This window comes from Zingiber officinale, chromosome 6A, assembly GCF_018446385.1.
Source record: "Zingiber officinale cultivar Zhangliang chromosome 6A, Zo_v1.1, whole genome shotgun sequence".
In the NCBI taxonomy this organism is placed as follows: domain Eukaryota; kingdom Viridiplantae; phylum Streptophyta; class Magnoliopsida; order Zingiberales; family Zingiberaceae; genus Zingiber; species Zingiber officinale.
The window spans coordinates 143,218,476-143,246,237 of NC_055997.1; the positions used below are offsets into that span (position 1 = coordinate 143,218,476).

At 35.7% G+C, this 27,762-nt stretch overlaps 3 protein-coding genes across 10 annotated transcripts in view; all 3 read left to right on the plus strand.

Moving 5' to 3' along the window:
- The first annotated feature begins 722 nt into the window (after positions 1–722).
- On the plus strand, positions 723–4,957 carry LOC121998443 (60S ribosomal protein L7a-2-like). Its single transcript, XM_042553377.1, has 7 exons — positions 723–838; positions 930–977; positions 1,065–1,266; positions 3,980–4,149; positions 4,256–4,384; positions 4,463–4,555; positions 4,638–4,957. The coding sequence occupies exons 1-7, from the start codon at positions 836–838 to the stop codon at positions 4,767–4,769; spliced, it is 777 nt and encodes a 258-aa protein (XP_042409311.1). The 5' UTR covers positions 723–835; the 3' UTR covers positions 4,770–4,957.
- Positions 4,958–6,122: 1,165 nt separating this feature from the next.
- LOC121998447 (peptidyl-prolyl cis-trans isomerase CYP40-like) overlaps positions 6,123–27,762 on the plus strand; it is a 46,145-nt gene continuing 24,505 nt past the window's right edge. The window contains exons 1-10 of one of the 7 annotated variants that reach the window (XM_042553384.1): positions 6,124–6,481; positions 10,295–10,795; positions 11,065–11,152; positions 11,256–11,308; positions 15,106–15,210; positions 15,943–16,018; positions 16,130–16,167; positions 16,235–16,326; positions 16,436–16,539; positions 16,605–16,903. In XM_042553384.1, coding sequence (XP_042409318.1) covers positions 6,263–6,481; positions 10,295–10,795; positions 11,065–11,152; positions 11,256–11,308; positions 15,106–15,210; positions 15,943–16,018; positions 16,130–16,167; positions 16,235–16,326; positions 16,436–16,529 — 1,266 coding nt within the window. In that variant the 5' untranslated portion in view covers positions 6,124–6,262 and the 3' untranslated portion in view covers positions 16,530–16,539; positions 16,605–16,903. Of the gene's footprint in view, positions 6,482–6,789; positions 8,800–10,294; positions 10,796–11,064; positions 11,153–11,255; positions 11,309–15,105; positions 15,211–15,942; positions 16,019–16,129; positions 16,168–16,234; positions 16,327–16,435; positions 16,540–16,604; positions 16,904–27,762 lie in introns of those variants that run through there. The other 6 variants (XM_042553383.1, XR_006116500.1, XR_006116499.1 and 3 more) reach the window with 6 other exon arrangements.
- On the plus strand, positions 17,077–27,477 carry LOC121998444. 2 transcript variants are annotated; one of them, XM_042553378.1, is made up of 18 exons: positions 17,077–17,508; positions 18,618–18,799; positions 19,164–19,271; positions 19,381–19,455; positions 19,546–19,693; positions 21,139–21,221; positions 21,310–21,365; positions 22,912–23,048; positions 23,155–23,245; positions 23,453–23,518; positions 23,610–23,832; positions 25,181–25,282; positions 25,555–25,640; positions 25,726–25,848; positions 26,648–26,717; positions 26,811–26,902; positions 26,994–27,098; positions 27,165–27,477. In XM_042553378.1, the coding sequence occupies exons 1-18, from the start codon at positions 17,180–17,182 to the stop codon at positions 27,279–27,281; spliced, it is 2,193 nt and encodes a 730-aa protein (XP_042409312.1). In that variant the 5' UTR covers positions 17,077–17,179; the 3' UTR covers positions 27,282–27,477. The 2 variants fall into 2 exon arrangements, with proteins under 2 accessions (XP_042409312.1, XP_042409313.1); XM_042553379.1 differs by having other exon boundaries at positions 17,078–17,508; positions 19,167–19,271.

The following is a 27,762-nucleotide window of genomic DNA, read 5'->3' on the forward strand; positions in this document are numbered from 1 at the left end:
CCGCAACTGCCCGAGCATATCTCTGTCACGGCAGCGGAAACTTCCCTTATACGATCCTTGGTACGGCTCGGCCGCCGACCATGTTGTTTGTCAGCGGCAGGTGTCTCGAGAATGATATCACAAACTGTCCCTTTCGTCTTCTTCTAAGCCTTTTGTCATTACGTGGCCCGGATGGGCTAGTTGCTCGGACTCCCAGGCCCTCGGTCCAAGCGAGACGGACGCTCGGTCACATGCTCGGACAGGGCACCAGCTAGTTGTTCTGTAGTTCGGCCGAGCGGCTCGACCACTTGGCAAAACGACTCCTCTATAAGGGAGCTTGTGAGCGTCGGAAGCTCGACCCGAGGTCGAGCTGTCTTCATGTCGGCTCGCCAACTACTCCGGCCGATCGACCAGATGACTTTCGCCCTACTCAACTAAAACTTTGACTCTTCTATATAATTAACCCCCGATCCTTACCACCGGATCAATAACATCACATGCTAATCATTATATCGTCCGAGAGGACGTCCAGTAATCTTAAGGAAAAAATAGTTTGTTGTCATCCACCTCGGTTTGCTCGGGTTTGATTTAAATGGCGTGGTCCGTTTGATGACGATTAACTGATGATTCACCCCACCCCTTTCCTCTACTATCCTTCCAAGTAAACAAAGAGAGTTATTGGGCTTCCTTAAATATTATTGGACACAGGCTTTTGGGCTTTTGTCTTTCCTTCCGAAACATCTCGCCCTTTAAAAAGTATTCATTGCACGTGACTCGAACATAAACCCTAGCTCTATAAGAGGATCGCCGTCTCTGCCGCTCCTCGACGCCGTCTCTACTGCAAAGCCGAGAGGAAATGGTTTGTTGTCGTCCTCCTTTTTCTGCTTGGATTCTTTTGGTTTTGTTTTTGAGATTAATGAACTCCCTTTGTGTGATTGTTCGTGTTATAGGCCCCAAAAAGAGGTGAGAAGGTGTCTGTTCCTGCGAAGAAGAAACATGTAAATTCCCATTTTTGTTAACCGTCATGCACTGTGTGTTGTTTGAAATTTGGATTTTGGTGCTGATTAGTGGTGTTTGGACAACAGGAGAAGGTTGTGAATCCTCTGTTTGAGAAGCGTCCGAAACAGTTTGGAATCGGAGGAGCAATACCACCGAAGAAGGATCTGAAAAGGTTCGTGAAATGGCCGAAGGTTGTCAGGATCCAGAGGCAGAAAAGGATACTGAAGCAGCGGTTGAAGGTTCCTCCGGCTCTGAACCAGTTCACGCGGACTTTGGATAGCAACCTCGGTGATTTGAAATTCACTCTCGTTGCTAATGCGTTATATCTATTTTTTACTGCTATGCATACATTCTGCGAACTTCCTTTTATGCTAAAGTACGTCAGATCAATTTGTTAAACATCATTCCTTCCCTGGGTTTATGTTTGTGCCCTTACAAGAAATAGTTATCTGGCTACTTTGGTAGTTAAAAAAACTATGAAGATGTTTGTTTGTTTTACATTTCGCTATTTTCTGCTGGCTAACTGATATTTATTGCTTAGACAACTATAGATATGCTCAATCGTGTAATTTGTTTGATCAAATTGCCTATGCAGTGTAGGTAGCCACGTTGATTACTAGAGTATGTTAAATGTTAAATGTCATTGTGCGGATCAACTTGTGTCAACTTTTAATACCTTATCAATGTACTATATGTTTGTATTAGTAAGTTGGTTAGCATGTGCCTTTGGTAATCATGAAATTGCAGAGGGTTAATATCTGAATCTATTGTATGCTTTGAGTGAATTTTCCAAAACCATTACAATATTTCAAACTTTTAAAATATATAACATGCTTTAGACCACACTAACAAACCTATCACCCATTTCCATCCATCTGTGATTAATTCATTGAAGTGACATTGATGTGTACAACACCAACTTAGGTAATATAGCTACATCACCTACCAACTCAAAAACTATTTTTTAAAAAAAGTTATGATTAAATACGCTAATTTATGACTCTCAATCCCCAATGATGCATGCATTTTTGCTTATCTTCCAGTCCATCTACACTTGTCTTTCAATGACTGAGAGTTTCAATTGTCAATTCTGCATGACTCATTATGGTTGGGCAGTCAACAGCAATAACAACAGGGTTTGAATTTTGGTGGTGTTTGGGGATGTTCTTCATGATGGTGATGAACCCTATGTTTTTCGGGTCAAGGTAATGATTGGGTTGCAAGTGTGACTTTCACACAATTCGATTTCATGAGGGAAATAAAGATAGATAATATGATGGGATTGAGGGCGGAGATGAAAAAGTTGACAATGACAATATTTCTGTTTTTGATCCTGTCTTTGGGTATTTTATGATACGTCTTGTTTTGTTTATTTTTCACTAAAATTTTATAAATAATCCAATTTAATCCTGGCTAGTAAAATTTGCTAAATTTTGATTTTTTTTATTAATCCTTCCCAAGTCCCAAGATTGTGCTTCGCACCTTGTACTTTTGGACACAAGACAGTTGCTCTTCTGTGTTCTTGTCCTCCTCATCCGCCTTCTTCATGGATCACATTAAGGGGGTGTTTGGTTCGGGGTTATCATTGATATCCTTGGTTGGTTATCAACAAAAACATTGTTTGGTTTAGGTAATGAGCGATTTCTGATCATGAGCGATTCCCGCCATGTTAGCAATTTGGGAATACAATCCGGAATCAAAAAACTTTAAGTTTTCACAATTCCAGGGTTAACAAATTATTTTTTATTTTTTATTTTCCAAAATTACCTTTTGATTTTTTGTTTGCCCCTCTTCATCCTCCCTCGTCACGTCACCCACTTCCTCCATCTTCCCTCCCTCCCTTGGATGAGGCGGCGAAGCGAGAGGAGCAGTGAGGAGGAAGCTGTTGGTGAAGCTGGTGAGGAAGCAAGAGGCGGCGAGGAGGACATGGTGGCTTCGTTAACTCTTAGGATCTACTGCCTCCTGCAAATCTTCTCTCCCTCCTTCAGCGGGGCGCTGTCATGGCTCTGCCTGCTGAGATGGAGAAGCCAAAGGAGATAGGAAAGAGAGGGGAAGGACGTGGTGGATTGATTGTGCATCGAGGAAGATGAATCCGCCGGTAGGTGAAGGTGATGACAGCGATGCCATGGCGGCACCAATAATGGTAAATCAGAAGAGAAGAAGAAGAGTAAGCAAGGATAAATCAGTAAAATGTAAAACTAGGTTGTTGCATAATTTAATTTGAATCAAATAATATTAAGGTTATATAATTGGTTATGTGATTATCAGGCAATCACATAACCAAGGTTATGAACGATAACTTGAACCAAACACGCTTTAAGGTTTCATAGCTTTTGCTCTTATTAAGAAGAAAAATGTCAAAATCTTCTCAAGTTAACAATTAATTGACTATAGTTTATCTGGTATAGACTATTTAATGTCACTGAAAATCTAAACCATACTATATTTTTGTCAAGTTTGAAATGTTATGATCTGAAAAAATTGGTATAAAGTACAACATATGTATATACTAATCAATTTATGGATGATATAGACACACATGAGGAAGCTTGATTATTTATGCTGAAAAATGACAAAAAAAATCAGATCATTTGAAGGTCTTCTTTGCTATGGAAAGCACTGTTTTCTTTCTTTGCCTTTGTACATCTTAGTTCTAGCACATGTAAGATGAATTATTTTTAATTTAGTAAAACTCATAATATACTTTTCCTTTTCTGAATCTATCTTTGTTCCATTAAAAACTCTTGGGCTGCTTCTCATATTTCTATCTGCCAGTGGAAAAAAATTATACGTGTCTGTTTATATATTAGAGCATTACTTATATTTCTAGTGGGTCTCCATCTTATATTCAAGTGTTATGCTGAATATTTTTTGTACTGTCAGTTTATTTTGTAGACTACTTGACTTACGTGTTAGCTTTATGATTTATTATGTTTTAGATTGGGTTTCACTCAAAAAGAGGACTGATCGATCTAATACTTGAATCATTTTTGTTCTGCAGCGAGAAATCTTTTTAAATTGCTTTTGAAGTACAGGCCTGAAGATCGAGCTGCAAAGAAGGAAAGGCTTCTTATGAGGGCACAAGCTGAGGCAGAGGGAAAGACTGTTGAGTCGAAGAAACCAATTGTCGTGAAGTATGGGCTCAATCATGTCACTTACCTTATCGAACAGGTATTTATCTATCTTCACTATTCTCCCTAACTTCAGTACTAGATAAACAATATGTAATTTTTATTTAGAATGTTAACTGATGTGATCTTCAACTTATATATCATAGAACAAGGCCCAGTTGGTTGTGATCGCGCATGATGTGGACCCAATTGAGCTTGTTGTTTGGTTGCCTGCCTTGTGCAGGAAGATGGAAATTCCCTACTGTATTATCAAAGGGAAATCCCGTCTTGGAGCGGTTAGTATCTTCTCTGTACTCTTGACAATCTACTAAACTTTATTTGTTTTTGATCCTAATATATCAATTTGTCGACAGATCGTCCATAAGAAAACTGCATCAGTTTTGTGTCTGACTACTGTTAAGAACGAAGACAAATTGGAATTTAGCAAAATCCTTGAAGCTATCAAGGTGAATAGAATAGTTGAAATTTACCTGATTGTGATAGCTGTATGCATTGTAGAACGCCTATACTGACTTTTAGTTTCTTCAGGCCAACTTCAACGACAAATTTGATGAGATCAGGAGGAAGTGGGGTGGTGGAGTCATGGGCTCCAAATCCCAGGCTAAAGCAAAGGCCAAAGAGAAGCTGCTAGCAAAGGAAGCTGTTCAGAGAATGACCTAGTCTTCTTGACTATCTGGTGTTACCCTAGACATCATGTCGTAGGCTGTTTCTTAATTCTGTAGTTGGAGTGAGGAATCATGGAATTTTATTGGTACGTGGAGTTCAGTTTCTTGGAACTTTGGTGCTTATCTGATAACTAAGTCTCTTTCCTTATATTCTATTGAAATGCATACTCTGGTTAATTTGAAGTGGTTGACTTGTCCGTGTTTGTGGTAGATCATGTATTTAGAAAGGCTATTTCTTCATGTTTGTTGATGTTCTAAGTTTCAACTAACATTTGTTTTTTTTGTGTTTATTTTCAGGATTCAATATAGGTTCTCATAATATGAAAGCTACGTTTTTTTTATTACGAAGTGGAATAGATTAGATTTATTTGAAAAAAAATTGCTTTTGTATTTGAAAATAAAAGGGCATCTTATTTTGAGTTTTTTTTATCAGAAGGGCCTTTTACTACTGTTTACTATTGTTATTTTTTTTCTTCTAAATTTCTTGTCAAATTTTCGAACGTTCACAAATATTAAGCAGTTAATTTAGTTGGTATAACGTTAGTTTAGGCCTTGAATTTGCTCGTTACGTTTTCTTGGGACGGTCTAATCGTTGGTCCATAAGGTGTTGTCGTCATAAAATTTAGGATTTGAATCTCGATAATTTAGGATTCGAATCTCGATAAAGTTGAAGTAAATATCTTTTTTATATGTTAGTTATTATTTTAAAAATTAATAATCATTCGTGATTTATCTCTTCCGTGTTGATCTTAAGACAGGTTGACGGGGTCGTTGGGATGAATATATTCATCTTTTCCATCTTGAATCTGCTCGTTACTAAACTATAATAATTAATTCACTGTTATAGTAATTATGAAATCAATGTTATTCTAACTATGAAATCAATGCGATTCAACTGCTATAATAATTGTAGCAGCTTACAGATCCTTCAATCTGCTCGCTGCTCAGACATTGTTAACAGTTTGCTTATCTGCTCGCTGCACGCACCACTGAAACGGGGGCACAATCAACCAACCGCTCGCTACGTTGCTGGCCTTCCTTCCTGACTAGGACAAATTGCAGCGCTTTTCACAAGCTTTGCCTGCTCAGAACATAAATTAAAATCTACCGCAATTTAATTCCACCAAAAACAGAGCGACAACAAAATAAATTAAAAAAAAAATAAATAAATTGAAACGTCAAAATGCATGGATGATTCCAGAAGAAGCCAGGCTAAAGAAATCTGTTGCAGGCTCTTTGCGCAGGCCATTCCGCTAAGGTCCCCACATGGGGACCACCTGCCCCAAGATAATCATAATAATTACCAAGCAGTACACATGCCCCATATTTAGTTCATGCAGTTAAAAGGACCGCACCTCTATTTTGTGTGTGTGTGTGTGTTTCAAAGCCTTTTAACGAGTGAGTTTGAATTGAGTAAAGGGAGCGGCCATTTCTCGCGAGAGGAGGAGGATTAGGAGTGAAGGTAAGGTTAGGGTTTCTTGGGTCAGGATGGAGACGGAGAGGCGCGATGCGGACTCCTCGGCGACGGCGGAGGGGAAGAGGAATCCTCGGTGTTACATGGACGTCAGCATCGGCGGGGAGATGGAGGGGCGGATCGTGGTGGAGCTCTTCGCCGACGTGGTTCCGAGGACGGCGGAGAACTTTAGGGCGCTATGCACCGGGGAGAGGGGCATCGGTCCCAACACAGGCGTTCCGCTCCACTTCAAGGTGAGTGCTGCCGCCTTTGTCGTCGCCTTCTGACCTATCTGTAGGCAGTCTACCGCTACCTGCTTCCATTTGTCTTGCTCTGTCTTGTTTGCCCTTGGAGTTGACATATATGTCGTATTTGTCAACTGTTTTTCTGGGTTTTGGTGGGGATATTGTTGTCTTTTTGTTTGAAGTTCGACCGGGTGGACCGTAGGCTTGGCATTTGGTTGATATTCGAAGACTTGGTCGATTTTGTTTATTTTTGGCCCGATCTTTTCCTTTTTTTTTTTTTTTTTTGCTTTATTCTTCTTATCGAGTTTCATATCTGGTTGCATCAGGGATGTAAATCTACGGATGTATAGTAAAGCGAATTTCCGTGTGAATCACCTCATCCTTTTCAAACTGAAGATAATGTTGTCGCCTAAGTTTTTGATCAAGATCGCTGAGGCTTTAGTTAACTATTACCAAATTTAAATATCTTCCATGTATGTTAACTCTATTATAAGAGGTGGTAAAACAGCTGAAGGATTCTTTCAACTAAATTCTATGTATACAACAAAGGAAAGACAGAATTTGACTCTTGCTATTTGTCTTCTCACCATCTTTTATACAACTCTAGGATTATTCTTTAGCTTCACATTCTGCCTATTTTTATTTTAGGTTTCAAAAATAGGCATATATATTTATGATTTGGCAAGTAGTTTCTGTTTGTGGGTGTACAACAACATGAATATTTGAATATTATTTCATTTAAAACTCATCAATTCTTGCCCAAAAAACCTGAGAGTCCAACCGCACCAAGGAGAAGCTTTCTTCATAAAGCAGTTCAACAATAAGAGAGAAAGGGGGGAATCATGAAGGAATCCACCTTCGAGAGATTGAGAAGGAATCCAACTTACTCTAAACATACAAAGAAATTCATCTTTAAAAAAAATGCTAATTCATTTATTCCAAACTGTCATCATTTGAAAGATCTACAATGAGATTGTTATATACATAGGCAAATTTAGAGAGTATAAAAAGATATAATGATTAAGAAAACGGGTGCCTATGCAACTCAAATACTCATTTCAAAACAATAAAAAATTCTAGCTATCAGAACAAGCATGCTTGTATTTCTGCATGCAAAATATTCCCTATTGCCGCTTTTTTAGATGTTTGAGAAGGACGGCTTACTTTCAAAATTTATAGTATCACCATCATACAATTCTTTGAATGTGACAAATCCACTACTTCACTTGCATAGTGGTAAACAAATCATGTTTTTACCAAGAATTATTCACCACTTGATTTAGAACACTTGCTTGTGCTTATTCGAAAAAATATACACTTGAAAAAATTTGATCCATTTCTTCAAATAAGAAATAACATAAGCCTTCCTAGAGCCTTCTGATTTCATAACAAATCAAAATTTTAAAAGAAATCAACTATCCTATTCTTTATAAGATTTGGGGTTACATAAGTTTGAAAGAGTCTAGGGTTATCTTTATTCCATCTTTAACAAAAGAGTCGGTATCCTTTCTTTTGATCATGCATAAAGTATGTCATGCCATACTTTATTTTTTGTAATGAATGTGAATGGAAAATCAAGGAGACAATGTTTATTGACTTTTAGTTCTTTGACCTTTTGAAGCCAAGAAAAATTTATAGGGTTTAGGCTGCTCCGCCTCCTTGAGCATAATTTCTCTATCATAATTTGAGCTGCATATTCTTACAACTTTCTCCATCATTGATACTACCATAAACTTTGCCATGAGAAATAAATCTAGTATGGAAAATGTTGTTGGGAAGACAATCATTATCATCTTGAATTAGAGAAGTTTTCAAAGCTTGATGAGCAAAAAAAGTTTCACAAATATGACCATACGTGAGATTATCCACTTAAATCTTCCATCATACTTTGAAGTCACATTTTTTTTTTCTTTTTGAATAATATGAAATAGTATAACCATAGCTTTTGCATTTAAACATTCCATGGATGCCCATATATATCTCTTGATTGTGGTGGGCTTATCAGGCTTATCAGGATAAGTAGTCTTGGGCTGGGGAACTTTGTGCTTTATGAAATTCTTCCATGAACACAAGATTGAGGCCCACCAACATTCATAAACTGTTGAGCCCTCTTTTGCCTTGAGTTGTTTCTCCACATCTGTAGCTAACATAAGAATATCATTTTAAGAATAAAAAAGTTGAGCATTGATGACATAACTCCTCTTTTGCCTTAAATATGTAAGATATCACACTATTATTTATTCCATTGGCTTGGGAATGCTATATTTGATCATAAGTTGATTGAACTCCTTTGTGCATTCTCCAACAAAACAGAGGACAACACTGAGGTTAGTGATTTGCAAATAGTTCTTCAGTAATAATGTTTCTTCATTTTCTATCATGTTCTATTGAGTAGCTTGCCTTCATGAACTCTTCGACGATGTTCCCACCAAATAGAAGCATTATTAGTAAATTTGATAACAAGTAGGATCATTAGGTACATCCTTGTAATCAAAGAGACTCAGTGGAGCTGAGCCAATCTATAAAAAGATGTAGATGACTTCTATACTTTAAAATCAAGGATGTTCAGTTTGAAATTAAATTTTCATTGAAATTTATTTCACCTTCTAGTACATTGTCAGGAAAGAGCTTCTTTATCATTTCATATTTATTTGTAGCAACATGAAAGGGGTTATCCCCATTTTTTTTTAACATTTTGATCTTGAAGCTTCGGAACATTCAAAGCAACAACATTCCCAATGTTCAGCTTATCCACGTAGTTTCACTATCTTTACATCATGCAAATCATGTTCATGAGACGTTGGGAGATTGAGGTTGGATCCATTATACAAGGCGCTCTTGGAGAAGCACAACTTATCCACTTAGTTTCACTATCTTTACATAATGCAAATCATGTTCATGGATCGTTGGAAGATTGAGGTCAGATCTATTACATTTAGCCATCCGCCCTAGGCTCTGATACTAAATACTGTCGACATCCAGTGAATGAGGAAAATGAAATGGATGATTAGTAGTCACTGCTACACTAGATAGACCAAACACATCAAGGAATTTTTTCCCCTTATAAGAATTATACCAAGAAGAGAGTAAGGGGATAATTATAAAGTAATATGCCTTACTCGGTAGACATAAAAAACCCATCTTTAAAAGAAAGTTAAACTAATTCATCCATCCCATATTATTATGATCCAAAAATTTAACAACGTGACTTGTAGACTTATAAAAACTTAGAGAACAACAAAAAGAATAGATTTTACAAAAGTTGTATCAATGCAACCAAATACCATTATAATAAAAATTCCAATTATAAAAATAGACATTTGCATGTTTACATGAAACATATTCCCCATGACAACTTTTTTTCATGTTTGACTATCATGACGTAGTGTGGGTATATTTCAAGGTTTACTTAGATTGTCATGTTGAACTTTATGATTAGAGACATCAGAGAGTTGTGGGATCAAAGGGTTTGGTGTTGAATGTTTGGAAAGTCAAAAAGTCACGTTGATAGCTTCTGCTTCATTTTACTTTTCATATACAAAACTATTTGCTTGTGATTGTATGGTCCATCTTTCTTTTCTTCGGTAGAAACTCAGAATTCATAGACACTATGGCGTTGGAGTTAATGTGATGTTTGCTTATTTGTCTTAGTAAAAGTTGTGACAGATACGTTATTGAAAATTTCCAAACATTGTTTTTTTTTACATGTATGAAATGTATTATAGTTTGAAAAGATCAATTACCTGTTGATTCCAAAATATAACTATTTTTTTAAATTATTCATATTACTCAACTCGTTCTTATTTTTATTGTTGATTTCAGGGATCATGTTTTCATCGGATTATAAAGGGTTTCATGATTCAAGGAGGAGATATATCTGCTGGTGATGGAACTGGAGGAGAATCCATTTACGGACTTAAGTTTGAGGATGAAAATTTCATAATAAAACATGAAAGAAAAGGAATGCTCTCAATGGCCAATTCTGGTTCTAACACAAACGGGTCTCAATTCTTTATTACTACAACTCGAACATCTCATATAGATGGAAAACATGTTGTTTTCGGGAAGGTGCTTAAGGGCATGGGAGTGGTTCGTTCAATTGAGCACACTCCTGTTGGTGATGCTGATTATCCTACCATGGATGTCGTGATTACGGACTGTGGAGAACTTCCTGAGGATGCTGATGATGGTGTAACAAATTTTTTCAAAGATGGCGACTCGTACCCTGATTGGCCAATTGATGTAGATGACAAGCCAACTGAGGTTTCTTGGTGGATGAATGCTGTGGAGGCTGCCAAAATATTTGGAAACAATTATTTCAAGGTGGAACTTGATGCTGCTGCCTTGTTCACGAGCTATTTGTTTTTATACTATTATTAGTTTAAGAATGAATGTCTAAATTAACCTTCTCAGTTTTCTTTTTTTGTTTTATTTGGAATATTATAATGGATGTTTCATGATCCTTACCCAACTTGACTACCTGTTAGTATGGCGGTCCCACACTCTATGATACCTTTGGAGTTTATGGGGCATATCAATTCTTCTAATTGCTCTAATGTGCTGCTTCAAGATTGTTGTTTTCAATCTTGCAGAAACAAGATTACAAGATGGCGCTTAGAAAATACAGGAAAGCTTTGCGCTACTTGGATGTATGCTGGGAAAAAGAAGAGATCAATGAAGGCAAGTTATTCTCTTCAAGAGTTATTTAGTGCTATTAAACCTGTTATTGGTGGTTTTTTTCCCAATTGTTTACTCTTTCTTCTATTCATATTGGATTTGACAGAGAAGAGTTCATTGTTGAGGAAGACAAAGTCCATCATATTGACAAATAGTTCTGTAAGTCGACTTCTAATTATTAATGCAAGGTTTATTTATTTATTATTTTCAGTGCGCATGACATGGTTGCATTATGTTATTTTATTTACAATTTTGCAATTTTTTTTATCAAGTTTGTTGGCAGCATACCTGCATATGTACCAATATGACAAAATTGGCTTAGGGTTGATATGACTACTCCTCTTTGCAAGCATAGTTATTTAAGACGTGAGGTGCTAAAAAACGCATAGGTGCTATGAGACCTAAGGCACACGATGCAAAGTGAGGCACACACCTTTAAGATGCTCTAGGCATAAATTTTTACAATTCAAACATATAAAGGGAATTTTTGTCAAAATATTTCACTAACAAAACTATAGTCCATAAAATATTAAACAATAACGTAAATATAAAATTCACTAGCAAATAAATACGTTATACACATAATTCAAATTAAAAAAAACTTCAAATATCTAAATCATCAAAATATTCATCATCTTAATCATATCGTTATCATCATCACTAGATGTTTTAGATTTGTATAGCTGAATCTTTTTCGGTTTCCTCAATACCGATTTCTTCCTCTTCATCAATAAGTTGACTTGTAGAAGATCTTCTCTTAGTTCCTTTTGGTGTAGTTGCCCTTACTTCTTTTGAAGAAGATGAAATTCGATATCTAAAATTGTAGGCTTCTTCACCAACTCCAGAAACTCGTGCAACTTCACTCCAAGTCAAATTGTCATAATCAAATACTAAAACATTTACTTCAGTGTTATCATTCAATCCCCATCAGTGTTATCATTCAATCCCCCTATCAACTATTCATTGCTATTGCCTATCTCATCCAAAGAAATAGCATAGTGTTATGCATATCATATCGACACCTCAAAGCCCTATTATACTTAATAAAACTAAATCACTTGGTCTTTTTTTCTTCAACCTATTTATTCTTTTGGAATAAAGCTTCACACAAAATAAAAAACTATTTTAATTTTATTTTTTATAATAAATTTATTTAGTATTTCCTTAAATATTTATACTTACATGTTCAAAAATACTACAGTTTCATTCACAAGCAGAGAAATAAGTGTCGCATACATGCTACGTAATTAAATAAAGGGTAATTAAAGGTATGAACTGGACTTTAAAAAGTTTTTTTTACATGATTTGCATTTGTGCGTCTCGCTTCAACGAGGCAAGAAAAATCACGCCTCAAACACATCTGTCGCCTCTCACAAGGCCCACAGATACAAGAGGCTCGCTTGGCTGTGTTTAGGTGCAGCTAGGTGAGCGCCTTTAATAACTATGTTTGCAAGATCTGCTGGATGCCTTTATTTTAAAGTTTTTTTTTTTTTATCTTTCATGCTATCTTAGTAATGCATTGTGGAGGATAACGGATACATTCTGGAAAATATTTGTTTTGCGAATCAATTCTTTATGTATAGATTTGTTACTAAATGGTCATTCTATGTTTCTTCATTAGAGATCTAAGGAAAATTTTGATCTCATCCTCTGAGATCCTACATAAGTTCACTTTCATTTTCTTTTGCCTTTTGGGCAAATATTTTAATTTGTTGCTTTCTCATCAATTGGCGGAGGTAGAACCACCGATCATCTTCTATTCTTCTTCAATTACTTCTAAGTTTATTTCATTTTAGGTTCTATCACTTAGTTATTTTCTTTGAAATAAATACTTGTAGCTACTATTAAGCCACATTTGGTTCATCAAAAATTTATTCTCTAAGAAATTGAAAATTATAAAATGAAAATCTTTAAAAACTTCTTTGCTATGACCATGGATTGAATGTACCAACTAGCATGTGGAACTTGTTCGAATCAACCAAATGTACTCCATGTTTAGGAATTTGTGTGAACATCACAACAAGGTCGATTTCTACCATGCTTGTGACGTCTGTGAACATTGCAACGACTTTAGACAGTTCTCACGAGGCTTTTATGCACCAACAACAATTGCAACAATGCCGGAGAGTTTGAGCAAGGCTTTTGCAATGTTGACACTATCGCAGTGACATCAAATCCTTCACGCAAGGATTCACGGGCTTCACATGGATGGTGACAAGGTGGGATACTCCCATGAGTTGACCATGTTGAAGTCTAGTCTAGGGTTTGCGACTACAACCACTATAAGGTAATAGCCTCTTCTATCTTTTTTCTCTTTTGACCTTTGTCCCATCCTCATTGCTCATCACTGTATTGGGGTTGGTGCAACACCAATTTATCTTCTTCAGGTGGGGTAGCAAAATCTTAACTTGGAACGAATTTCAGACCTTGGTTATGACAACATAGCAATTTTAAAATAGATGGAAATTGCAATCTTGTTTGATAATCCAAAAGTATTGCCATTGTCCTAGATTTTTATTTGAAAATGAAAAAATTGCATATGGTTTGGACCGACTTTGTATCTTATTTAATGCTATTTATAATACTACAACAACAACCAAGCCTTTTCCCATTAGGTGGGGTCGGCTGTATGAATCCGTTTACGCCATTGAGCTCTATCTCCTATTATATCATCATCTATATTTAAATAAATTTTATCTTGTTTTATTGTTGCTAACCAAGTCTTTTTTGGTCATCCTCTTCCTCGTTTGATATGCATGTTTATCATAGTTTCACATCGCCTAACTAGAGCATTTATTGGTCGTCTAAGTACATGTCCGGTACATGTCCGTACCATCTTAAACGTATCTCTCGGAACTTCGATTTTCTCTCTATGCTCTCATTCCTTATTTTGTCTATCTTCGTATGTCCACACATCCACCTTAACATCCTCATCTCTGCAACTCTCATCTTATGCTCATGTGCTCGAGTCATAGCCCAACATTCAGCTCCATATAACATAGCAGGTTTAACTGCGGTTTTATAGAACTTACCTTTAAGTTTAAGAGGTACTTTACGGTCATATAAAACACCCGACGCTCCCCTCCATTTCACCCATCCTGCTTGTATTCTATGTAAGACATCTCTCTCAATCCCTCCATCATTTTGTAAAAGTGATCCTAAATATTTAAATCTCTCGGTTCCGGGCAACTCGTCCTCTCCTATCTTAACAATTGTTTCATTACTTCTAATATTGTTAAACTTAAATTCCATATATTCTGTCTTTAATCTACTAAGCTTAAAACCTTTCCCTTCTAGTGTTTCCCTCCAAGATTCTAGCTTAGCATTTACTCTTTCACGTGTCTCATCTATCAAAATGCTATTTATAATAACAAAATATAAAACAAAAATCAAATTTTATATATTACTTATATATCATCAAATAAGATAAATACATTATAGTATATTGTTAGTATTGTAGCATCGCATATGGGCATATAAAAAAGTCCACTAACCAAAGAAATGTCAACAGCCACTGGCCTTTTGATTTTTCATCAGAAAGGGAATTTGATAAGCAAGAAAAAAATTTCGTTTTCAGTTTTCATACTTCAATAATTCAAGTTGTTATGAAAAGATTTCTGCACAGTTTGCATTATTGGGAGGATCTGAAAGATGCCAATATTTTGCATCTAACAGTTGTTTATTCTGCTTGATATATTCAGTCTGGGATACAGTACATATACTTGCAGTAAATTACCTTTACTAAGTTTATTGATGATTAGCTTACTTTTGATGCATTATCTTAGTATTATAATGTTCAAGATATTGTTGCTGAGTTAGGTAGTTCAAAAAATGGTCGACGTTAGAGCTCAATGGCTGAATAAGTTTCATTTATCTGTTCTCAGTTTCAAACAGTCAGAGTTATGAATTGTCCTATGCTTGTGGTCACTTTCTTTTTCTTTTGTCATTTTTCTTAGGCTTGCAAGTTAAAGTTAGGAGATTTGAAAGGTGCTCTATTAGATGCCGACTTTGCAATACGGGAGAGAGAGAATAATGCAAAAGCTTATTTCCGGCAAGGGCAGGTTATTCTTGTCTTTCTGATGATTCATATTTATTATGCAATTATCTCCAAACTGTATTATAATTATCTTGTCTATTTCTAAACTGGCCAAACCTTGGGGATGATATATATATATATATATATATATATATATATATATAACTGTAGATCTTAATGACCTATAATTCTCAATATTGTTTGTCTGCTTGGAATTTTCGAGATTGTAACTACCTGATCTTGCATTAATTGACGTAATAATGATTTAATCTGCAGTGTTTTGTTTGTTACTGCTTTTGAACAATCTGTACTAGAGAGGGCATGATAAGTTGACCTGGATCTTAGATGTATTCTAGCTTCCTTTTTTGCCCTTCTAGTTTGGATATGGAACATGCACTTGCTTGAGATATGAACTATCAGACTGTAACCTTAGATTGTCTTTTATTTGTGTCGATATTTAGATTTATACAAAAACATGTGTTGATCATGCAGTATGTATTCCTATAAAATATGCTGTTCTATATTTATACTCTTGTTATTTCGTCTTGTTATTTCGGGGGTCTGTTTTGTGCACGCTTTACATATAGGAATACTTATCATTTGTATTTTACCAGCATTTAAGGGCATTTTATTTGCATGAGTTTACGTAATGCAAGTTACTTGTTTGGACATTCATTTGCTTCATTTTAACCATTTACTTCTTTACAAACTTGACAAATTTAGTACTAAACAAACTATTCCTTTAAAATTCTACAAGGCGCACACAGCACTTAACGATGTGGATGCTGCTGTTGAGAGCTTCAGAAAAGCCTTAGAGTTGGAGCCCACTGATGGTACTTATCTTTTTTATTACAATTTCATCAACTTGTACAAAATAAATAAATAAATATATAAAATCTGTGCTACATGGTGGTTATTGATTTGATTGTCTGGCACTTTTCAAGGGGGCATAAAGAAGGAGCTTGCAGCTGCAAAAAAGAAGGTATTTAATGTCTATTTTATGAGCCATTGGTAAACTCTTTTCCTTTTAATTACTTATTTGCCTGCAGATTGCTGATAGGCGAGATCAGGAACGGAAGGCTTACTCCAGAATGTTCCAGACCTCTGCCAAGTCGGATGCTTCAACTGAGGTGATCCAAATGTTAGATTCTTAGGTGTAGAAGCATACTTTTATTCTAATTGAATTCTTTGAAGAAAGTCTTCTCTTTGTAATTAAATTAGCTGAGGGTATTCCATTTCCCTATTTGCAGGATAAAATTGTCTGAAAAGTCTGCTCTGAATTCTGTGGACGAATATCTTAGTACATTTCCTATATTTGCTTCAAATGTTTTGATCAAAGTTTAGAAAATTTGAGGTACACGATTATTTACTTGTCAGAGGGTATAATTTTTTTTCTTAATCTGATGATACACTTTTCAGCAGGCAAGTATACAATCGGGGAGAAGTCAAATTTTCGGATACCTTGGTCCATGAAGAGGAAAAAAAAAAAATTCCAGATCAATTTCTTTTTCCTAAACTTTTGACGTTCATCTGTAATTCTGGCATTTTAGTGATGGATAAACGGGTTACCCAAACATCGAGGACATTTTTGAGTTTCTGGTGATAAAAACTTTTCTCCCATCGACACACGTTAAAATACATGTAACTTGAAGCTTACCGGTCGTACTGGAAGTTAATAGATGTTGCAATCAATAATTTTGGGATCGGTTAGTGTTCAATATTCCTGTGGTAGTGTTGCAATCTTATCCATTATTGAATCCAGCATGGCTTTATTTATATATGAGGAACATAAAAACGAAATTTAATAATTTAAATGAAAGAAAAAATATCTGTTTTCACTTTATTTCATGTTTTTTTTAGTAGTGTTGCAATCTTATCCATTATTTTATCATCGTCTACTACGAAACTCACAAACCAACCCACTACGCGACTCGTAACGACTCCGAGCCGCTCTGGTTTTGAACGGGCTCCAATTTTATATCCCTAGTCATCGCATGGCAGCGCCCGTTTCGACGGCTCTCTGGGCCACTCGGTACTCTGCGCTGTTGCTCGCCTCCTCTGCCCATCTTCGCTTCCCGTTCGGACCCGCACGCACGAGGCAACACCTGATCCGGCGCTTTCGACCTTTCACTGCCATGGCCGCTGCGTCGACCTCGACTTCGTACCTTCCCGACGCCGCCGAGAAGGTTACTTCGCCTTATGGCTCTTGGAAGTCCCCGATTACCGCCGACGTCGTCTCCAGTTCTGGCAAGAAGCTCGGAGGCCTGGCCGTCGCCGGAGACGGCCGGCTTGTTTGGATCGAGACTCGACCCGACGAAGGAGGGTCAGTGGAGGAGGGTTTACCTTTCGATTTGCTATCATTTGGTTATAATTCGAGATCATGTGAAGCATTTCTAGTTTTCTTTAGCCTACGATCTTAATTTTTATTCTAAACCCTGTTGATGCCGTATGGATATAATTGAAGATTCATTAGTCAACTAAGTGACTTGTAGTGTGGCCGCGCAATAATGCCTAGATAAGCCAACACACTAGAACTTGAACGGTGAGAAAAAATTTGTTTTGCTATAAATTCTTGCTACTTGACCTCACATTTACTGTTAATCACTAAATACTGACTGCTCTTTCTACAAGTGGTTTAAGAAAGTGGCATTTGGATTTATGATGGTTCCCCACTTTGTAACAAAGTGTTCATTTCCTGTGTATGGTTTGTTTGGAATAGCTGCAGAATTGGCAACATACATTAGTATAGTTCCACAACCTAGATGTGATTTTCAAACATTCTTCAAGGCTATTAAGGAGCCAAGAACTGGCTTTAGTGTGCTAGAAGAAGCCTTGCCTAATTGAATGCTAAGCTTTTGCAGCACTTGTTTGTTAGACTCAAGGAGGTAGGGACGGGCTAGTTCATTATCAAATCAAGAAATTAGGTGATGGTAGGATTTTGCACTGATATTGGCATGATGTAGCTTTGTTCAACAAGAATAACTTGGCGCTTGTGGCTCCAAAACTGCCAACAAATGGGACTGGTATTAAGTTACAAATCATAACAATGCCCTATACACATAAATTGTCTTTATGTCTTCATTTTCTCATCCCAACTACTTTTTCTTAATTAGCTTGCTTTGTGTATGAATAGTTGATGGTATCATATTATTAATTTCTTTTCAGGGTCTGTTTACCTTCTGTACCTATTTGATTGGATGAGTAAATGCCACTCATTATTGTGTAATTTTTTTAATTTAAGTTGCAATTGTCGAGTACCAACTTTCAGTTTCCAAGTTGAGGACAATCTAAATTCAAAATCATCCCACCGATTGGATGCCTCTCTTTGCGTCATTTTTTCTTATAAAAGATATGATATCTAGAAAACTCAAGTTAACATTGCAATTTCTCACATGTTTGTCATTGGAACTACTAACTGCATTATGCATTCAGGCGAGCTGTGCTTGTTAAGGAATCAGCAAGTATAGAAGAAAAACCAATGGATATCATACCTCCAGAGTTTGCATCAAGGACATTGGCCCAAGAGTATGGCGGCGGCGATTTTGCTGTACTGGACGATACAGTTATTTTTTCAAACTACAAGGATCAACGGTTATACAAATTAACTATTGGAAGTATGACTATTACTCCTCTTTTTTGCCTTATTGGTTCTTTTAGATGTTTCTCTGCTTTTGGTTTAAAGGCTTTTGATGGGAGGCATTTTCATGGATGAAAAACTAAGAACATGAACTTGAAAAGTGATTATGTCAGTGTTTTGGCTTACTTGCTCCATAAAAGGATACAAAACACTGCATAGAACAAACTGGGAAATTGTCATTAGAGCTACCATGATTTGTGTAAAACCATTACCTTTTTATGTATATAAAGCACATCAAGCAGAAAAAGGTTTCCTACTTATTTGGTGCACTAATACTACTCTATTTCTTATTTATTTTAATAGTCTAATAAATAGTACAAGATATTTCTGTTCACTTCTAGCAGGTTCTGCACCAATTCCAATTACCCCCGACTATGGTGGGACTTTAGTCTGTTTTGCTGATGGAAGTTATGATCCTCACTTCAATCGCTATCTTACTGTCATGGAAGGTCTGTTACAATCTAGTCTAGAAACCCTATTTGCTGGACACATTGGAAGTCAAAATTTCATTTTATAAATCAACTGTTTATCTTCTATTGGTACATGTTTTCTTCACAGATCACCGAAAAGGTAGCTTAAACAACCCCAGTACTATAATTGCTTCTATAGATCTGAATGCGATAAATATTGATGGTAAGACATTTTTAATTTCTCTTCACTCGACACTTACTTACAGTGACAAAAATTCAAGCACTTTTTTGTTTTCTGAATCATGTACAAAAGAACCAAAGGAACTGGTCGTTGGCAATGATTTCTATGCCTTTCCGCGGGTAGATCCAAATGGAAAGAGAATGGCATGGATAGAGTGGAGCCATCCTAACATGCCTTGGGACAAAGCTGAACTTTGGGTTGGGTATTTCTCTGAGAATGGGTGAGTATTGTGCTGGTTGTTATTGTATTAGGCATATAACTTTTACTCTAGTTGCTTCGAAGACTTTGCAACTTTTTTACATCTGAACTAGCATTTCCATTAAAGAAGGAAAGAGTTGCCCTGCAGGTATCTTTCTATCATGCTGGATGGGCACGTTGATGCAGGGCGAAAAAGAGAAGAGAAATAGAATTAAAAAGGGTAGTCCGGTGCACGAAACTCCCACTATGCGGGGTCCCGGGGAATGATCCCTTGTACACAGCCTTACCTTGCTTTTTGCAAGAGGTTGTTTCTAGGATTCGAACCCGTGACTTTTTGGTCACAAAGCAACAACTTTACTGTTGCTCCAAGGCTCCCCTTCTAGAAGAGAAATAAAATAAGAGTATAAAAAAACAAAGAGAAGATCAGTGAGCGGTGGAGAATAGATGGAAAAGAAGAGAGAATAAGAGATCTAAGAAAATAATTTCATTAATATCTCACTTCACAACCTGAGTTCACTTATATAGACTTTATGCCCAAAATAAAGGTAATAAAATATGAAAAAAAATATGGAGATTTTCGTGATACTCTTGCCAATTATAGCATTGCATAGCGTTCAATGATGAGATAAGATTCATGTAGCCAATTTTATATAGTTGGGCAAAGATTGTATGTGTTGTGTATGGATAACCTCACCAATTGATTCATACATTAATTACAATAGCAAAAAACAAAAAATATATAAAAAGAACAAATTATGAGAAAACATCTGAAAATGTCTGTACTCTATATCACATGTCTTTGTGGTCATCAATTAGTTATCCTAGAGAATGATGCACTCTGATATTGCATGATAATTGGTCTGCATCAGTTTATTTATTCTGGTATTGCTCTTGGACATCTACTAATAAACATTGTACATGCTGAACCAGAGTTGCTTCATACTTGCATTATTCAATTATGTTATCAATTATTATACAGTACAATTCATATCATCATTTTCTTATTTACATGGAAATTCTTGGACAGACTTAACTTGCTTCATCCAGTATTTTTCTTTGGATACATTTTTTTTTTCATGATTAACATAAAACTATATCCATTCTTGGCAGACTTTTGTTACAGCAAATAGTTATGCTCCTAAAGTTTTTTATTAACTATTGTGAATCTGATTCATCTTTAGAGTTTTCCATAATATGTTATTTCAAAGTGGTATGAGAATAACAGACTTTACAGTGCATACTTAGATTGTTATGAAATATTTCTAGTTTCTTAAAACAAGATTTTCTCATTTCGTTTCTATACTTTGCTAATTTAAGGCAGACCTCTAGAGTTTAACCTTTGTTATATCAAGATGGAGGTAGGATTCTCTTCTCCTTTTCTTGTTGATATGTAGCTTTAAACTCTGTTTATTTTTTAAGATCTACTTAAATTATCCATATAATTTAGTGTGGCTCTTCAACTCACAGACATCTGTCCAACCGGATATGTGTTGCTGGTGGCGATCCTTCAATAGTTGAATCTCCAACTGAACCCAAATGGTCACCCAAAGGTATTTTTTCTGTATGTAATGAAACATAGGAATTTATCCTTGTCTCCGTATTGTTTATATTTGCTATTTTTTTTGTGTAACTCTGCAGGGGAGTTGTTCTTCGTTACTGATCGGGGAAGCGGTTTCTGGAACTTATACAAATGGGTAAAGTTGGCTCTAGCTTTACGTTTTGGAGTCTTAGTAGCACACCGTCTTGGCAAAATAATGTACATTGAAGTATACAATTGAATGTATATAGGAAAGCTAACGCCAAAAGTATCCTTTAAATTTTATTGGTTTGCTTATGTATAATTTTAGTGTTATATTATTTATTATTTTTGAAAAAAAATTAGGGACCTAGTTGAAAATTTAATTTTTTGATGGCTCATTTATGAATTTCTATTTAATTTCCTAATCTAATCCTCTTTCCCGACCCTTGTTCTATCTTCTTCCTCACACACTCTCCGTTTCTTCTTCGCGACAAACTCTCAAACCCTCCGAGCTTTCTGCCTATTCCACATGCCTACTCCATGTTTGTCGTCTTCGCTATAGCAATAATGCTCGAGGTGATTGTATATGATTGCCATTGCCATGCTCGATTGCCATATACGGCCATCATCTTCAGCTATAATGCACGAGATCCTACAACATTGCTCCTTCTTCCCTCAGGAATTCTCTTCCCTCACATTCTTGGGTGATCCAATTTCATCTCTATTGTTGAGTTGTCATAATTGAATCCTCCTCTTTTTTCCTTTGTCAATTTGGTGCATCCTCATAGATGCACTGGTTAGGGGAGTTTTGAGTTTTCAGGGTGAGGTTGTACGATCTAAGTCCTTGTTCATATGAGTGTTTTACCACAGAATAGGTGTATGGACGAGTAGGCATTGAGTGCCAACACAGGAGGAAAGTTTGAAAAGGTTTGGGATTTGTCATGAGGAAGAAAAGGGAGGGTGATAGCGCTTCTCATGAGGAAGAAGATAAAATATGGATTGGGGATGAGGATTAGGTTGGGGTATTAAATAGCAATTTTGTAAATAAGTCAATTTTAAAAAATTTAAAACTAGGTTCTTTTTTTTTTTTTTCTAAAAATGATAAATAATTTAGCATTCTCTTACCATGTTGATCCCTTTCAAATTGGTTGGGCAATTCAATATATGACAAGTTAGAAACTTTGTTGTTCTGTTAAATGTCATGAAGTTATGATTTATCTCTTTTTTCCCCCTTTTGTTGGAGTTTAAAGAAATGAATTGTGTGAATAGGAGAACTAATTTCAGTTCCATTAAGAGATGACATGCAGCATTCATGGCCCTCTTTTTTCTCAATGAAAAATTTGATGTGAGGTTTCCTTAATAAAACATTTGATGGGGACACAATTTGAGTAATAACATGAGAGATGGTTCTTCTGTAAGATTTAGATGTCTAGTGAAAAACACCTTACCAACCTTTTCAGACTTTGAGTTGAAGACAAAATTATGTTTGGTGGGTGTAAGGTGTATGATGATAAGGAAGAATAGCCTCTTTTTTTTCGTTTTTTTTTTTAAATTATGATTAAATTTCAGATGACCTTGTAAGATTGTTTTAAAAATCACCCCATTAGCAAATTATTTGAGCATGCTAGTTCAGTGGAATAATATATTTTTCACCCCATTTTTTCCCATTTGATGTTCTCTTTTGTTATTGATTATCTGTTCATTGCATCTTTGTGTCACAGGATGAAAAGAAAAATGAAGTGATAGCTATTTATTCTTTGGATGCTGAATTTACCAAGCCACTCTGGGTATTTGGCATCAGTTCATATGATTTTGTTTGGAAAGATGGGGAGAGTAGCAAAATTATCTGCACTTACAGGTTTCTAAATTCATTTATTAAAGTACACTCTACTTTTATACTGGCTTTGGGACCTTTGGGTATTTGTCTTTCTTTTAGTATGATCAGAATACTTTCGGCTTTGCAGACAGAATGGGAGCTCATACCTTGGAATCTTGGATTATGGTACAAATTGGTTCTCATTGCTTGATATTCACCTTACTGATATTGGAAATTTAGTAAGTTTATAATTTTTTACCATTAGTTATATGGTTCTCTTATGCTGTTGTTAGAATTAATATACTATTTCCTTACCTGATGAGGCAAGCATTTACAACATGATATGCACCCCTCAAAATAATATACAATTAATTTAGTTACTACTAAGTACCAAGTTTTAACATATTTGTTTAGGCATCAAAGTTTGATACATTTGGCTTTAATAGGTTAGTCGTGGCTCTTGTTTATATGTTGAAGGGGCATCTGCAGCCCATCCACTGTCAATTGTCAAGGTTTGACAATGTGTCATTTAAATTTGTTAGCATATATGTGACCACACTTACACCAGAATTGGCTACTCTCTACGTTCTTTTACTTGATCAGGTGAACCTGGATGTGAACCAATCAAATGCAACAAAATCTTCAGTACTTTGGTCTTCCTCCCCAGATGCAACAAAATATGATTCATACTTCAGCTCTCCAGAAGTTATTGAGTTTCCAACTGAGCATCCTGGTCAGAATGCTTATGCATACTTTTACCCTCCTTCAAGTCCCACCTACAAAGCATCCGTAGATGAAAAACCACCATTATTGCTTCAAAGCCATGGTTTGTCTTTTAATTATTTCTTTTCACACACATTCTTGGAAACTGCTACCCCTTATCTTTGTACATTTTACTTGCTGCCCTTGTCACTTACATGTTGAGCTGGGAATTGCATTCTTTTTACAATGTGTTTGTCATTGGATTTCTGCAGATGTATAAGTTGTAACAGAGACCTTAATAGGAGCTAGTCACAGCTAATAAACACAAAATGTACCTAATGTCAGCATTTTTTTATACATGTAAATGGATTGTTGAAACGAAGAAACATTTTGAGTCATATGTGATAGACCAATTTAGTTCCACATGGTGATTTGTGGCCTAATGAATTTTTTTATAAGTTTGAATGAGTAACTTGGGATTGAGCACTTTGGATATAGTTGATGGGTCAATTCTCTCCTTCAAAGAGGTTGTGATAATTATATAAAAGTAGATCTAATTCTAAGCATGATGAGATGTTAATGATTGCTCAAGTAATAGTTTAGCTACATCTTGCTATAAATTAGAGATGATTTAGGTTGTGAGTCGGACTTTGGGAACACTTAGATTTGTGATGATACTCAAAAAAAAAAACAATGTTGCTGTTGTTCAGGAGCAATTACAAGTAGCTCCAATAAATGATAAAAATGGGAGAAAACATCTTAAGATGTTAAGATGATATGGATGTATTAAAAAATGATCAATGAATTATAGGTAGGAAAGTTGAATCAACTAGAACTGAAGGTTTGAGGTAAAATAAGCAAAAGAAGAGTTAATATAATTGAAAATGACTATAGAGTTTTGAATATTACTAATTATGCAGCTTAACATATATACAATGGATAAATATGGTCCATGAAGCCCACACTAAATGGTTCAATGGTTCATGGTTGATCTGGCGATGTTGATGACGATGACGATAAGAGTATCAAATTCATTTGATTTAATGTTACAAATCTTTCACATGGTTAATGGCTCAGCTACGCCAAATTCATTTGATTGAGTTTATACTTGATATGTTAAATTCATTTCATTCAATGAGGTCATACTTTATCTCAGTGATGAATTTTCTGGATTATGTACCATTTGGATATCATAATCTTGTGCTTGTTGCTTCTTAAATGTAAGATAGGGAATCCATAGGCCTAAGATCCTGATGTGAGCTTATTGATGTGTTCACTTTGTATTGCAATACGCACATCATCATTTAAACAAGTAGGCCAAGTGTCAAAGTGCAATTCTTGTAGAATATCCTAAATTGACAAAAAGACTTTTGTTTTCTTAAATTTAGTGCTGAAATTTATCTGTGAAGATCTAATCTGAGTGTCTATTTTGATAAAAAATTGCAACATTTGGTCTCTTAACAATCTTGCAGGAGGGCCCACAAGTGAAACAAGTTCTGGACTGGATCTTAAAATCCAGTATTGGACCAGTCGAGGCTGGGCTTTTGTCGATGTCAACTACGGAGGAAGTACTGGTTGTATATCTAAACTCTCTGGTTTTTTTTCCTGTTATTGTGCTGAACTTCTTCTGAACCTTTTACTTAACTCTATTATTTTCTAGTACCATATATTAATGGGTGCTTACTGCTATGGCAGTTTGATTTTAGTAGCCCGTTATAATGGATTTTATCCCTTCAAAATTGCCACCTAAAATTTCGTGGTGTTCATTATTTTAACAACTTGTGGTTATAGAATCCAAGTTGGTAAAGAATTTTCATTTTATTGATTAAACTAAATGGCTTTCTAGGTTATGGGAGAGCATACCGAGAAAGACTTCTAGGACAGTGGGGTATTGTTGATGTCAATGATTGTTGCAGCTGTGCTAAGTTTCTAGTATGTCATTGGTTGCTCTTTCCTATATTAATTAAACATAACCACTTGATTTATAATTAAGGAAATGAATATCTTTCTTTTCAAGGTAGAAAGCGGGAAGGTTGATGGAGAACGACTTTGTGTAACTGGAGGATCAGCTGGTGGATACACCACATTAGCTTCTCTTGTTTTTAAAGAGACGTTTAAAGCTGGTGCTTCTCTGTATGGGGTAAGGCTCTATTCTATTTAGTTTTACTTTGATCGGAGGCGTCACAGGTAATCTTCTTAAGTTTAACCATATTGTTTTTCTTCCACTTATTTATTCCTATATTCTTGGCAGGAGCTATTATTTTTTTTCTTCAGATTTTAAAGCATGGCCCCATTTTTTTATTTGTTCCATTTCTTTTGTCGTAAAGAACTAATTTCCACTGACCATGACCTCTTTGCCCAAATCTCGACCTGCAAGCTTTGAGCAAAAGGGGTATGTGCTTGTATCATCAATTATGAGCATCAATGTTTACTGAGATTGCTGTTGCAGAATCAAAGAATTACATGTATTAGTATGACACTTGACTGGTGATATCTTGAGCAAGCATATTTTTATAACTAAATTCCTAACTAGTGGACCATTCTAGTTTCTTCTTATGTTTCAAACTTTAAGGGGAAGCATTATAATACTGAGAACTTTCAATTGTATGTAGATCCTAATAGAAGAAAAACTTGATATAGTGGTTATTGTTGTTGATTATTTGATTGACCAAACACTGCTCGCTTATTGATTCCCCAGCAAAATTCTTTCTACACGTCTCCATACTCCCTAAACTACAGATGTTCATGCTACAAGTTGCCTTGTGATTTTTTTTTTTTAATTAGCGGATTCATGTATGTTCTTGCTAGTATATAGTGTTCCTATTTTATGAAAAAAACAATATGTTATTTTAATCTTTTCTGACATGAGCTAATTATTCACAATTTTTGTGTTATATTTCACGTCAACCAATATTCACTTTTTTGCTGTCACTTTGAAGGTAGCCGATTTGTCTCTTTTGAGGGCAGAAACTCACAAGTTTGAATCCCACTACGTTGATAATCTTGTTGGTGAGTACATTTTGTTGAATTAGATTGTTGAACACATTTTGATTGCAATGGACAAATACACGCATGGTTTATTCTCTATTCTGCTATTTACAGGAGATGAGAAGGCTTATCTGGAACGGTCTCCCATTAACCATGTCGATAAGTTTAACTGCCCAGTGATTTTGTTCCAAGGCTTAGATGATAAGGCATTAATTTAAACTTCCACTTTTATTAGCAATTCTGATTATTTGACAAATCCATGGCCCCTCAAATCCTGACTTCTGATTTTGTATGCAGGTTGTGCCACCTGATCAGGCTCGTACGATACACAAGGCTCTCAAGGACAAGGGCTTGCCTGTTGCTTTAGTTGAATACGAAGGAGAACAGCATGGGTTCAGAAAGGTGATCCATGTAGACTTTGATATCACTTTCAGGCTTTGAGTTGCTGATGCATTTATTTTTCCACAGGCCGAGAACATCAAATTCACACTGGAACAAGAGATGGTATTCTTTGCTCGTTTAGTTGGGCACTTCGAAGTTGCAGATCCTATTATTCCGATCAAAATTGATAACTTTGATGATTAGTATGTTAGCAGTAATTTTAGTTATATTATGTAAACGTCCATAGAGAAATTAACTGACCTCGAAAAGTTTTGAAAAAAAAAATACAATTTGATCTCTTGATGTAAAAGTGAGACGATTCAGAAATAGCATGTTATAATGTGGGTATGAAGTGTAAACACAAACTTTTGTCATGTGGATCGAACAATTTTTCTCCTTCCATGATGCATAAAACATCAAACTATGAACCTATGATTCCTTTTCATCCACATAAGGGTTGATGAAGCTTCCAACTTTATAGATGAGGTTTTACATAGCTAAAGCAGATTGTGTGTTAATAATTATCGTCCAAGTTCATCTGTTTCAACTATTTTTAAGTGTATTATGCAAGAAAATTTCATTTGTTTTTATGATCTTATTTTTTATTATCTTTCAATTTTATTAGAAATAAAAAATAAAAAACAATTTCCTTTACCTATATTTCTTCAAATGGATAAGCACAATT

Bases quoted from the DNA above. Each gene is read 5' to 3' on its own strand.
- LOC121998443 (XM_042553377.1), top strand. The intron at 1,267-3,979 runs GTGATTTGAAAT...TTTGTTCTGCAG, and splicing joins GACTTTGGATAGCAACCTCG to CGAGAAATCTTTTTAAATTG. The intron at 4,556-4,637 runs GTGAATAGAATA...TAGTTTCTTCAG, and splicing joins AAATCCTTGAAGCTATCAAG to GCCAACTTCAACGACAAATT.
- LOC121998444 (XM_042553378.1), top strand. From the start codon at position 17,180: ATGGCAGCGCCCGTTTCGACGGCTCTCTGGGCCACTCGGTACTCTGCG. The intron at 19,272-19,380 runs GTCTGTTACAAT...TTTTCTTCACAG, and splicing joins CTATCTTACTGTCATGGAAG to ATCACCGAAAAGGTAGCTTA. The intron at 23,049-23,154 runs GTTTCTAAATTC...TCGGCTTTGCAG, and splicing joins AAAATTATCTGCACTTACAG to ACAGAATGGGAGCTCATACC.